The 13,265-nt window shown below is 48.2% G+C and overlaps 1 protein-coding gene across 2 annotated transcripts in view; it reads left to right on the forward strand.

Annotated features, from left to right (window-relative positions):
* zgc:77784 (uncharacterized protein LOC402947 homolog) overlaps positions 1–13,265 on the forward strand; it is a 37,078-nt gene that overhangs the window by 18,840 nt on the left and 4,973 nt on the right. For both annotated transcript variants that reach the window (XM_029171185.3, XM_029171186.3), the window contains exons 7-19: positions 2,585–2,709; positions 3,652–3,823; positions 4,187–4,392; positions 6,346–6,427; positions 6,591–6,759; positions 9,061–9,227; positions 9,530–9,651; positions 9,851–10,067; positions 10,241–10,359; positions 11,687–11,864; positions 12,025–12,237; positions 12,987–13,029; positions 13,108–13,229. In XM_029171185.3, coding sequence (XP_029027018.1) covers positions 2,585–2,709; positions 3,652–3,823; positions 4,187–4,392; positions 6,346–6,427; positions 6,591–6,759; positions 9,061–9,227; positions 9,530–9,651; positions 9,851–10,067; positions 10,241–10,359; positions 11,687–11,864; positions 12,025–12,237; positions 12,987–13,029; positions 13,108–13,229 — 1,935 coding nt within the window. The remainder of the gene's footprint in view (positions 1–2,584; positions 2,710–3,651; positions 3,824–4,186; positions 4,393–6,345; positions 6,428–6,590; positions 6,760–9,060; positions 9,228–9,529; positions 9,652–9,850; positions 10,068–10,240; positions 10,360–11,686; positions 11,865–12,024; positions 12,238–12,986; positions 13,030–13,107; positions 13,230–13,265) is intronic.

A 13,265-nucleotide genomic window follows, 5' to 3' on the forward strand; every position in this document is an offset into this window, starting at 1 on the left:
ATTACACCGTTTGACAGATGTTTGGTAGATGTGTGCTTCAACTCGCTGCCAGAGAGCGGTCGCAGTATTAATAAGACATGACTCTCTCCCTCTGTCTTCCGCTCTCTTTATCTCCCGCCGCCTCGCTCTTCGTGCCCCCTTTTCTCCAGCGCCGCGCGTGCGCCTTCATTTAAATAGTCTCAGACAACTTTATCCGCTAATGCTTTTATCAGAGTAAATGAAATCCGAACCGAGCAGTCCTCCATTCACTCCCCACCCCTCCCTTTTTTCATGCAATCACCGGTTTTGTTTTGTAGCTCTGCGTTTCATTCATCTCATTAATTTCCCATTTCTCTCCATCATGTTTCAAACCCTTATCACCGCAGTCGGACTGTTCTGTAAGTTTGCTTTTCTTATCTAATTCTCCTCAAAAGAGTCGCTCTCACTTATTGTAAAGCAACACAATCGATGCCTAATGCTGTAAATAAGTTCCTCCATTAGCTGCTAACATATTGACTACATGCCTGTTGCTGCACTTAGCCATTAAGTGCATTAATGTACGCCAGATTAAGAGTTCCCATCCAACACACATCTGCTGTGTGGCGCTGTGTAAATCCTGTCCTCATTTGCTGCCACATGGTTCCCAATGCAAAAGAAAAGCATTTGATTACAGCTCAGTGGACGCCCTGGCCCTAATTTCTTCTGCTTCGCAGAACATGGACTTCAAGACAAGAGAATGGAGTTGAGTGTTTAGGGTCAGAGAAAGCTACCGGTCAAGGTCACGAGGTCCAGACAAATTCTACACACACTAATTCCAGGATAAATTGAACTTGTTTTATTAGTGGTTGGTTGATTAGTAGTTCAGTAGTTATAATAGTAGTAGTAGTAGTAGTAAAATGTATTATAAAAAATGTAGAGTAGAGTAGAGTAGAGTAGAGTAGAGAGTAGAGAATAGAGTCTTTTAATAGGTTACACCCTGTTAGAGAGCTAAAGCCGGTTCCTATATTGTGGTAGCATGATTCAGTCTACGGTAAAAGGCTAAACATGGTAATATGTACTTAAAGGTCCCGGCACATGCAAAGGCATTCTGGTTCATTTCTGTGAATCTCTGGTACATTTTAACACACTCTGGGTGTGTGTCCAAGTACGATTTGTGTTGTAGTTCAATTATTGCCTAAACAGGCCGCTCACAGAACCGACTCTGGTCCGGCCCAGACGAACACAGAATACCAGAACATTATTTCTGACGCACACAATTGGTTCTGTGTGGGGTCCTCACTCTCCAGCCAGAACCATGAGGTCCGTTCACCCACTGTTTGTGCCGTTAGCCACAAGCTTCAACCAAACAACAACAATGATGTGACTCTTACAACATTGTTTCCACCAGAGGGCTGGAAATACACACTTTGAGACGGGCAGTGTGGACGATCTACAGGACTTTATGGCATGGAAATTTTCAGGCTCCGTACTGAGACACTGAAGTCCAATATTCTTTAGCATGAAAAGCAGTATAGGCAGTTATAATTAAAATTATCAAAGGGGTCTTTCACTGCAAAGTCCTTCAAGTTGTTGACAGTTGCCACAAACACGAAAAAGAATTTCAAAAAGCATAATTAACCAAACCAGACTAAGAGTCAGATCAGCGCGATGCTTCACATATGATCCAAGGCAGTGAGACAGTACGTGCAGCGACTACAGTAACACATCAGATTTGTTTAAAGACATTAAGGCAAATGAAGAAAACAACGTTTGCAAAAACATCATCAAAACATGCTCACAGCGAGAACATTAAGATGTGACACAGATGACTCAATTTTCTAGTGCACTGAGCCAAAAATGTGTTTGTGTGCTCCCGCGTGTCTGTGCATATGCGCCGAGCACAGATTTGTAGAGAGGAGGAATCCAGGCGAGGCAACGTCCTCATCCAACGGCGAGTGTGAGCCAGTCATTCATGGGGGAGTTATGGGAAGCAGCGGTCAGTGTAGTTCTACTGCGATGGGACGATGTGGACGAGGCAACGACCTGACCCCAGCTGGAAATCGGCAGCTCCGCTCAGACCTTCTCCCAAAATAACTGGTTAAATGTCACGCGCCGACGCCGCCTCGCGCTGCCGTCGCTTGTTTCCTCCCAGAGGACACGGAGGTGAGGTCTCTCATTAAAGATGAGAGCGCGACGAGAGCGCGGCCATGGATCAAAAGGCTCCGAAGGTTAAAGAGATGACTTCCAAATCGTGCTTATTACGGGCAATGAAGAGTCCTTCATTGATGCAGATCAGGGCTGAAAGCAAATGGTGTAAAGTGTGATTTCAGTATTGAAGCACTTTTACACACTAAAGCCTTTTTTGGCTGAAGCATCGTACAAAAAACTGTTTCTCACTGGGGCTCCCGTTCTGAGCTGGTAACAGCTTCTCCAAAGTGTGATTTGCCTCTAAATGCCTCAGATGGTTTAGAAGTGTTCAAGGTACAATTATGTAATATTTGACCAAAAAAAAGGGAAAAATGATTGTTACACTATAAACTTTGCAGCACAAACTGTGGCTCTGACATCAACAACTTTTCCACCACACGACTTTTTAATGGGTGGTCACACTCTGTCCCTCTCCTAGTTCCACCTCAGATTGCCTCAAAGCCCCGGGACCAGATAGCCACCCAAGGGAGGAGCATCACCTTTCAGTGCGGCACCACAGGAAACCCTCCACCCGCCATCTTCTGGCAGAAGGAGGGCAGCCAGGTAAGAGGCTGGAGACGCCCTCCAGCTCAGTGTTCAAAAACAGGAAAGGAAATTCCTGTTTGCACTTGTTTGCTGTTATCTGCGAAGCCTGGAGTTGTTTTTTTCATGTGTGGGTTTCGTTTCTAAAACCTACTAATACTGTGTCATATCAATAAGCGGAGTTTCACACCTCTTTGTTCTAAAGCCGAGAATGACTCAGGCTCCCGTCTGATCCAATCAGACTCTTCTTGGGTTCTCGCCCGCACCGCTCGAGATGAAACGGGCAAAAAGTGCAGCTCGTTTGCATTTGGCTCCGAGACGTGAGCGCAGACAAAGAGCTGGAAGGCGCCGGCGCAAAGCGTTGGCGAGCGGAGGAGCCGCTGGAGAGGGGGCGGCAGGAAGCACACCAGGTGTGGACGAGATGAACCCGCGGGGCGAGACCCCCCCTCCTTCTGCGTCCTGCCCGGCTATAAATACCCACAACAGCAGCTGGGATCGCTGACTTAGAGGAGCTTCAGATGTTCTCAGAAGCTCTTTGGAGAGAGAACGGGAAGTTGGGCTCCAGATCTATGAATAAGCTCCCGTCCGCGGCACGGCCGCAGCGTGGCTCGGCTGTTTGGTGGAGCTTTTGGATGTGTTCGGGGGATTATGTGTAGCCTTATAACCTCGGTCCCTCCAAGTCTAAGCCTCTTAAAGGGAATGAAATGGATGGCTGAATGAATTGATGTGCATCCCTTCCCCCTTGTTCACATTGATCTCAATTACAGCAAAACATGGGGTGGTTATAAAACATGTACGCTGAGTATCATCACTGGAAACACCAACCCATCCAGTCGCCTCCGGTTTAGATCTGTGGACCCACCAGTACTCAGTAAAAAACAAGTGTTGGGCAGAGTGAAGATTAGTCAGAAGAACATATGTCGGTCCACTGATGTGCGTGCGTGTGTGTGTGTGTGTGTTCAGATGCTGCTGTTCCCGGGTCAGCCGCCGTCGCAGTCGGGCCGTTACTCCGTCTCCATGAGCGGAGAACTGACCATCACCGACGTCCACCCCGAGGACTCGGGCTTCTACATCTGTCAGGCCATCAGCGTGGCGGGAAGCGTGCTGACCAAGGCGCTGCTGGAGGTGGAGGGAGGTGAGAGCTGCTACCTGGGAGAACGTTCCACCCCGCATCGTCAGATAATGAGCGAAAAGCAATTACTCAATGTTGTAGGCGCAATAAAGGTCACGAAGCCCAGGGAGGAGCACGGTTCGGAAACTCTGTGTTGTTTGGGCAATGGAATTTAATTTAGGCTTTGTTTACTTCCTCTGGGAGCTTGTAAGAAGTAGAATTTAATCTTTATACAGCCTAATGTTTTCTGCCCACTAAGCATCTAAGCAGCTAAAGTATTTTCACCCTTTGTAAATGTTTACCCTGCCTCTCCCCACTGCATGACTAATCAGAGGAGAGATGAAACCCCCTAACAGGATCCTCCTCTCCTCCCCTTCCCACCACCAGGCCCCTCGGGTCGCGTCCCGCCGATCATTCGCCAGGGTCCAGCCAATCAGACCGCGTCCCGGGGGGCAACGGCACGGCTGCACTGCCGCGTAATCGGGGGTCCCTCGGTCAGGATTACATGGGAGAAGGATGGAGAGAGCGTCCAGGGGAACGGGCCCCGGCTGACCTTGATGGACAACGGCACTTTGCAAATCGCAGATGTGAAGGTGTGCGCTTGCCTCGAGCGGCTTTCGAGCCGAGCGGGTTCTTTTTAGAACCCGAACGATAAACAGACTGTGTTTCCGATAAAGAGCCGCAGCGATCGGTGTGAACACCCGCGCGTGACCTCCGACCTCCCCTTAGCGCTCACCCCGGCTCGCTTCCTGTTTTCCCTCATTCCCATTAAACATTCCGCTCCCGTTTGTAAAATTAAGGTGAGACGTCGTTTCAAAGACTAATCTCTCCAAGGCAGCGCGTATCTCTCCAGTGCAATTATGTGCTCATGCGGTGTGTAATTGTAATGTTAATGAAGGCGCTTGTTTGTAAATGCTAATGCGTTCTGCTTTGATGGAGGAGCGGTCGGCGGCGCCCTGGTGCTGCACCCCCCCACCCGCAGGCCGCTCCGCACCCGCGGGGCTCCGTCGGCGCCGGTGACTCGCGGCGGCCGATAAACGGCAAATCGCCCCCGCTGCCAATTGAAGCTCCCGGCCCGATCGTGCTCGTTCACCTCCAGCCTCGCCCTCTCCTCCTCGGCAGCGGACTCGCAGCATTAGGGTTCGGTCCAGTGCACCGCTGAGGCGGGGGAAATCTGCCATGCCAATGTGCTCAATGGAACAGAAGACGTGCATTAGTGTGGCATCAAGGGGGATGACGAGCAGCGCGAAGGGGGGGAAAAAAAGCAAGACACGACGAGCAAGCGACTAAAAATATTTACCCCGCTCTTGCCCCCGCCCGCCATCAATATTTTAGCCGGAGTCGGAGTAATCTGAAGAAGGCCACCTGCCGGCGCGCTGCGCGGTCGCTCTGTCGGCCAGAGGTCAACGCTGCGGCGGGTGATCTCATGTGGTCCGATGACGGCTCCAGCGGGCTGGCGTGGATCCGGCGCCGGGCTGCAGTGGGTCAGGGAGGCATGAACAGGGCTCCCCCGTGTAAACAGGACGCCGGGTTCCGCCTGGTGGAGGGCGGTGATGTGTTTTCGCATATGCATGGGCTCCGTCTCAGTTTAAGGGGGTGCCGAAACCCAGACAGCGGCCGTCGGAGAGGCGTGTAAATCCTTTCCTTAAAGCTGCCGCAGTCTGTATTTTTATAATGGGAATCAACCCCACGCCGGCTCCACTGTTCCTCGCTTGCATTAACGGATGCACAGAGAATTATCGCCGGCCTCCACGCGTCCCCTAAGCTTCACCCAGTGGCTGTGTTCGTATTGCGGTCCTCACTGTTGCTGTTTTGGTTCATTCTGAAGCTCAAAACACGAATCGGTGATTCTCATTTCAGCCTCACTGACTATTATTTGCCTGATGTGATTCTTTAACCTTTACCAATAACACAATGTATCTTTGAGAAGCAAGGGAGATAATTATGACTCTTCTTTTTCTTATTTGCAGGAGCAAAAGCACAATATCAGACGTAACAGCGTGTGTCATTCTATTAACCCGCAGTGTGTGTGTGAAGGCTGTGATAGTGTTGTGTTACTTCTATTTATTTTTTCATCACTTCAGCCAAGCTGGTGAACTTGCGGAGACATTTCTAGGAAGCCTATCAGACAAAACCTAAACTAAAGCTGAAATGAGAATCACACATTTTTCACTCAGCAACTACTGGACAAGAGTTTGCTAATAAGAGTTTCCTAAAACTCTGTATGTTCAGCAAAACAGAACTAACAAGGGGAGGTTTCAAGGTTCACTTGGCTCCTTGCTCATGTAGCCTGGGGTAGAACAGCAGGTCAAACGAAGTACAGTAACGATATCTAGTAATATGAGTAAAGAACAAGGAACTAGGCCGTTATTTTAGATTGTACAAAGCTACAATATGCTGGGTTGTTATTAAGGAAACTAATAGTAATTAATCTAAAAGCAAGTGAACTGTGCAAACGTCCTCCAACAATTAAAACCTACTCTAGGTTTATTTCCAAACCACTTCTTGTTCTGACGTCTGTCTCAAATGTGGCTGCTGTTTGCCAGGACACGGACTCGGGGATGTACACGTGCGTGGCGTCCAGCGCCACGGGGGAGTCGAGCTGGAGCGGGATGCTGGCGGTCAGAGGTACGGTACTCACACGGCCGACTCTTTGTTCCACTTCACAGCCCGTCACTCTCACGCTAGACATCTGTGTTGGAGGAACCACGCACGCTGCCAGCGCCGGTGTTCATCAGAGGCGTGGAGGAACAATGCTGTGTGTGTGTGTGTGTGTGTGTGTTTTCATCAGAGGACGGAGTGTCTTCAACCAGCAGAGTGTCCGAGTTCATCCAGCTCCCGGGACCTCCCCAGAAGCCCATCGTGACGGAGGTGTCCAAAAACACCGTAACCCTCACCTGGCAGTCGAACCCCCACGAAGGCGGCGCCGCCGTCACCTCCTACATCATCGAAGCTTTCAGGTAAACGGAGGCATCGCTCGTCTTTGATTTCACTGCTTTTCTACCTACAGATTCAAATTAATCAGGCGAGTTCACTATTAATACTTTTGTAATTATAACTATCAAGCTCACAAGTTGAGATACAGACACAAGACACTGAATACGTGACGTGAAAGTAGACGCGTTTAAAAAGGATGAAAGAGAGTTTGACATTTAAAAGCAGGCTCGCTCTATATTATTTATTTTTAAGGAAAACACGGCGTCTGCTGCATCTTCCATCCTCTCTGCAATTAAGGCAAATTCATTCCTGGCTGTGTTTCGTGAGTGCCTCTTTCTTCAGGTGGAGTTGGAGCACAGCGTGGTAAAAAACGCATTCATTTGAACCTGCAGCTCGTCGAGCCTGGCTTTTATCCCATTATCGTCTTCGTGCTGCGAATGCTCGCCGCTGACTCAGCCGTTTTCTCATCGCACATTTAGAGGTTGATTTGTTTAAAGAATTTATTCTTACGCGTGTCTGAAATTGTAGTTTTGCCTTACAAGACATAGACAAGATTCCCATTCAGTTAAAAGATTAAAACATTAGATCACCTCAGGATAAAGGTCTCACTCCCTTAAAAACAATATGGAGCCAATTCATTTGCATCCACACTCTTTTATGTACAGCAGCGGCCTGTGAAGCCTTTTTCCGTCGTTAGATACTGCAAATAACTCGACTCTGCCTGAGGTGGAGACACTTCTGTTAAGTGAAACCGTGCCACTCACTGCTTCAGTATTTAGCCGTGGCATCTCCCGCGACCAACCAAGAGGACCTAGCGAGACAGTGAGTGAGTGAAGGAGACAATTACTGCAGAGGTCAGCTCGCCGGCTCTGTCCTATCCTGGGGCAACGGGGGGAGAGGATGCCAACCGAGAGAAGGACTTCAGTCATTACTGGGGCCGGGAGAGGGTAGAGAGCGAGTGGAGTGCAAGCAGGCACGGAAAAGTCCAGTTAGGGGTGTGTGTGTGTGTGTGTGTGTGTGTGTGTGTGTGTGTGTGTGTGTGTGTGTGTGTGTGTGTGTGTGTGTGTGTGTGTAGATTCGGAGATTTGGATCCGCTCACTGCAGCAATGAATTCACAGGAAATGTTTGTTTTCAGGCATCCTTGGAACAAAGAGAGGAATATGCAACAATATATTCCCCTGTCTTTTCGTTGCCATCCCCACTATTCAGAGTGGAGGCACACATTCACTCGTGTTTTATATTTAAAAGGGATGAGAAGCGATGATTTATGGAAAAGCACCAATTGTGGATTCCACTTTAAAGCCATCTGCACACGCACTCTCTCAAAAGGCACGATTGACTTTATTTAAATGGCAAAAAAGGAGTATTTCTCCGGAGAACATTTGGTGAGAGAGGTTGCGGAGGAGGAGGGCGACGCCGCGGCCTGCTTTTTGTAATTACGCTGCCGTCTTCTTCTCCGCGGAGTCGGGGGAAATGTTAAATTGTGCCCGTGCTGTTTGATAGTCCTGCCTGTGTTCGGCATCGGGCTCTTGTATCCTCACCGGACCCGACAGAAGCTGTCGTTATGAGCTGCTGCAATAAGGACGAGGACTGAGACTTGTCATTTTTCTGCCTGTCACGCGAGACCTGCGCTGTGTGGACGCAGTCCAACACCTTCACCGCCGTTTGCTTCTCTGTGGGTCAAACACTTGTCATGTGGTAACAACAATATGTTATAGATGCAGGTAGGCGGGAGTTGTTTGCTTTAGACTGATTGTTCTTCCTGCTTCCTGTCTTTATCAGATGACTGAGCGCTGGCAATAGCATCAAATTTACTAACATGGCATAATTTTAGCATAACAGATAGAACTGGGGATTTTGGCCTAGAAACTGAAGAAGAACACTTCCATCAGCAGATCCATTTAGACTGTATGAGCTTAGACCCCTGTTACGGTAACGCTTGTGGTTTAGGGGACGGATGCGATGGATGGAGTAACAGGATGAAGATGCTGGTGGTGTTGAAACAATAGCTTGTTTATTTATCTTAATAGCAATATTGTAATGTTAATTCCATATCAATGACTGGACAATCCTCAGAAATTAAAAAAAGCATCAGAGTACATAATATTCTAAACAGTAAAAAAAGAAAATAAATAATTAATTATTATATTTATTTCAAATATTTCCGTGAGTCTATGAATCTGTCAGCAGTGGCCACGGGTTTGCGATCAAATATATCACATGATAATGAAGCTGCTCTACACAGAGGCCAGAGTGTTGTTATTTCACCCACAGTCGTGATAAAAAATAGTGTAGACTCACGTTGGGACGCTGTTCCTCTGCAGCCAGTCAGTGGGCAGCACCTGGCAGACCGTCGCTGACCACGTCAAGCAGGAGCGGCACACGGTGGTCGGCCTCTTCCCCAACACCGTTTACCTCTTCATCGTCCGAGCCGTCAACTCCTACGGCCTCAGCGACCCCAGCCCCATCTCAGAGCCCGTCAGGACCCAGGGTGAGGCCCACGCGGGAATACGTCCCTGTCTGGTTTTGCTTTGGCATGATATCCAATATTAGCTGCAATAACCTAACATTCATTTCAGTTTCTCTGCTCAAAAAAGAAATTAAGAGTGCTGAGGCAAAGATAATGTGCAACGTACTGCAGTTTAGGAAAAACGGCTTCGCATGTGGAGTCTTGGAACTAATTGCTTTCCCCGTGTGATCCTCTTTAGCCCCGAGCAACGTTTAATTTGAATAAAACTGCTTTTTCCCTGCTTTTCATAGTCATTGGTGGCGTGTTTGCCCCGGCTCTTTCAGATGGGAGTCCCACTGAGCAGGGCGTGGACCACAGGCAGGTGCAGAGGGAGCTGGGGGAGGTGTCCGTCTACCTGCAGAAGCCCGTGGTGCTCTCCCCCTCCAGCGCCAAGGTTTCCTGGACTGTGAGTTGCATGAATGGGGCGACCTTTTTCAAAGTCGGAGTGCGAAGGACACGCTCATCCGCAGATATTAACTTCAAAAACTCACCCGAACCCTGACGTGGTGCAAACAGATTAGTGTGCAAGCACGGCCGCCTCTAAACTGGATTACTGCTGCACGTGTGAAGGGCTGTTTGGTGCTATCGGCGTCTCGTCCTTGCAGGTCGCCCGTCGCTCCCAGTACGTTCAGGGCTACCGCCTGTTTTACCGCACCATCGGCGGCTCCTGGTTGGTGCAGGATGTGGAGGAGACGTCGGACCACAGCACCATTTTAGTGGACCTGCACAGCAACACGGAGCACGAAGTCAAGATACGGCCGTACTTTAACGAGCTGCAGGGACACGACAGCCTCATGGTGCTGCTGCGAACGCCCGAGGAGGGTAAGGAGCTCTGGACCAACGCGATCAAACGGAAACAAAAAGTGCATCATTCTAAATTTTGGGACTCCGTCATTTTCTATTTTTAATCATAGGTTATAAGTTATTGTTGTGAAGTGACACATCTGTAATAGAGAGTGATGGTGAACCGGCGTCCGTCTGCCCTGTGTCTGCAGTGCTCAGTGCTCCTCCACAGGCCGTGTCAGTGGTGCAGCTCAGCAACAGCTCCAGCATCAGCGTGTCCTGGGAGCCGCCGCCTCACAGCATCCAGAGTGGGATCATCCGCGAGTACAAGGTGAGATCACAACGTGACCCCGCGACTCCCGAGACCACGCCTGCGGTTTATTCTCTGCTGTTCACGTCTGCGCTGATGGCGACGCGGCCATAAAATGGAATTTGTTTTTAATCGGTGGTGTTTATGTAATCATTGGTGTTTAGAGGTTTTGTTTAGATAGTTTTTTAGTTTTGTTTTAGATACAGATTTTAATTAACAGTTGGAAACGACTGGTTGCCTCTTATCTGCTGCTGCTGCTGCTGCAGACAGAGGCTCGGTCCTGTCATCAGATTCTTGGCTGAGCACCGACTGTTCCTGTCGCCTGTTTGCACCGAGTGCTGTTATCCGTCTAATAGAATGAGCGCAGCATCGATTGCTGCTGCTTCTGACAATATAAACTCAAATAGAACAGGAGGTTCTGTTTTGTTTTAATCATTCTTTCCATCTGCACGTACTCTTTGTACTGTCATAGCTCCTGATACTGAAAGGCTTTTATTGTGGCGTCTCACAGCCATGTTCGTACTTGCAGTTAGGAACTTTACAAATACTGTATATAAGACTTCAAAGAATTAAATGTGCAATATTATTAGTTTTCACTGTTTATTCAGTGTAGGCTGTACAGATACAATAACTATAAATTACTAGAAACTAAATGAACTGAGGAAGTTCATGTTTTTTTTTTCTTCTTCTTCACTTTTTTAAAAAGCAGCATTGTAGTTTTTACTCTTCATGTACCAGACGGATTTAACAGTAGAAGACTGAAGACCAGATGCAAAACTAAAAAAAACATTGTTTTACATTTAACCTTTGGTGCCTTTTAAAACAATACATATTTTATTTTAATATCATTTGTTTCTTTATGTTATTAAGTATCATAACTAAAGCAGGCTTCACAAGGTAGAGACGACCACTAATACAGTTTAATACTGTTACTATTGTAGCGCTGTGATTAATGATGACACATCAGTGAAGCCGACAATACTGAGTCAGTTGTGTTTTAACATTTACTGTAGCATTTCAAGTTAGACCTAAATGACAGTTAACACATTTGTGTTTTACAGTAAGTACATGGGGCATGACACGGATGTTTTTATTATAGTCTTCATGTATAAAGTAAAAGTAGTGGATTTTGATCAGATTTCTTTCATAATCTTGACCTCGCTTATTATTCTCTTTCTCCTCAGTGTGGTTCCTCAGTGAGCTACTGTACCAGATAAGCTTTAATACGGCAAAGGCAGCATCCAGGGTTTTATCAGTGCTGCGCATATTATAATAGCAGAGCTGCACCTTATCAGAGGACGTCTCATATTTGTATGTAAATAAGAAGCGTGTGTCTGGTGTCGGTCAGGTCTGGTGTCTGGGCAGCAGCGTGGAGCAGGAGGACCAGATCAACCGCACGGTGGAAGGGTCCGTCCTGTCCATCCTGCTGACGGGCCTGGTGCCTGACGTCCACTACTCTGTCACGGTGGCTGCTGTCACCAGCCTGGGTGCGGGTGCCGAGAGCCCGCCTGTCAGCCTGCTCCTCGGTGAGTCACTCCGCATCTCACAGCTACTACAGAAACATGGAGCCCCGCATGTGGAAATCACCCGTGTGAACGTAGTGTTAAAACCGTAGAATGGTGTAGTTGTGGCTCCAGCCCCCACGAAGAAGCAACCGCATTACAGTAACTAGCCCTGTGTCTCCAGCCCCACCGATGGACCACACCTCGGTGAAGAAGGGCCGTAACCTCAGCCTGTCGGAGCAGGTCGCCAGCGTGCTGCGCCAGCCCTCCTTCATCGCGGGCCTGGGAGTGGCCGCCTGGTTGGCGCTGACGGGCTTCAGCGGCTGGTTGTACTGTCGCCACCGCAGGAGGAAGCAGCTGGGCCACTACACCACGTCCTTCGCCTACACACCAGCAGGTGAGCGGGGGGTTCGACTACAGCTGAGGCTGTGATGGAGTCAGGGTGATATGAGAGCTGACAGTTATGAGGTTTAACTATTTATTACGCTTAAATAGATAAAAGCCAAGCTACAGAAAAACGGACCGATTCCGCTGGTGAACAAAGCCTTGAATGATTTTCCAACGAATGACAGTGACCTGCTAATAAACCGCTGGGACTTCGCCAGCGGTGATGAACGTTTTCCATTTTAGCTCGTATTTGCGTTTTAACAGCGGCTGCACTTTGATCGCACGTTGACTCAATTGAAATGTATTTATTCCTTCGCCGGGTTATTTGTTTGAGCAGCAACAAAAGGAAAGCGCTGAGAAAACACTGGCTCCAGCGAATGTTAACAGTGACTCCTACATCCACACAAACACATCAGTTGTTTCTGACTTTGAGAAAATCATGAATCCTCAATGGACAATTCTACAGAAATACAGAATTATGCTTTTTTTTAATTTAGATTGTATAAATACAGCGAGGCAGCTTCTCTGGTTCATCTCCATTCAGCAGACGTACAGTACCACGTACTGTATGAATACGTTTTATGCCTTTCTGTGTAAGTGGGTCAACACTGTATATTCATAAAGTATTGATTGGAATCTGTCCTTTATTCCAAGCAAACTGTTTATCCCACACAGCGTTTCGAGTCCAAAATGCTTTTACTGTACCTTCCAGTGAGATTTAAAACACGATTCGAAGCTTGTTTCTTTTCCTTCTTGCAGTTGGCTTCGCTCACGGTGAAGGATCGGGGATCATTAACGGAGGGTAAACTGAACCCATGCGTTTATTCAGATGCTCGATGCCTTGTGTGCTTTATCATAGTGCATGTGTTAATGCCTCCAGGCCTGGCCTGCTGGGGTCAAACATGGGGAACTACCCCTGGCTGGCCGACTCGTGGCCCACCCCAAACCTCACCCAGAAAGGCAAAGCCTCGGGCAAACTGGACTCGGACAGATTTTACAACAGTGAGAGCTCTCTGACCTTTGGTGAAGTAACAGATC

This window comes from Betta splendens, chromosome 13, assembly GCF_900634795.4.
Source record: "Betta splendens chromosome 13, fBetSpl5.4, whole genome shotgun sequence".
Classification (NCBI taxonomy): Eukaryota; Metazoa; Chordata; class Actinopteri; order Anabantiformes; family Osphronemidae; genus Betta; species Betta splendens.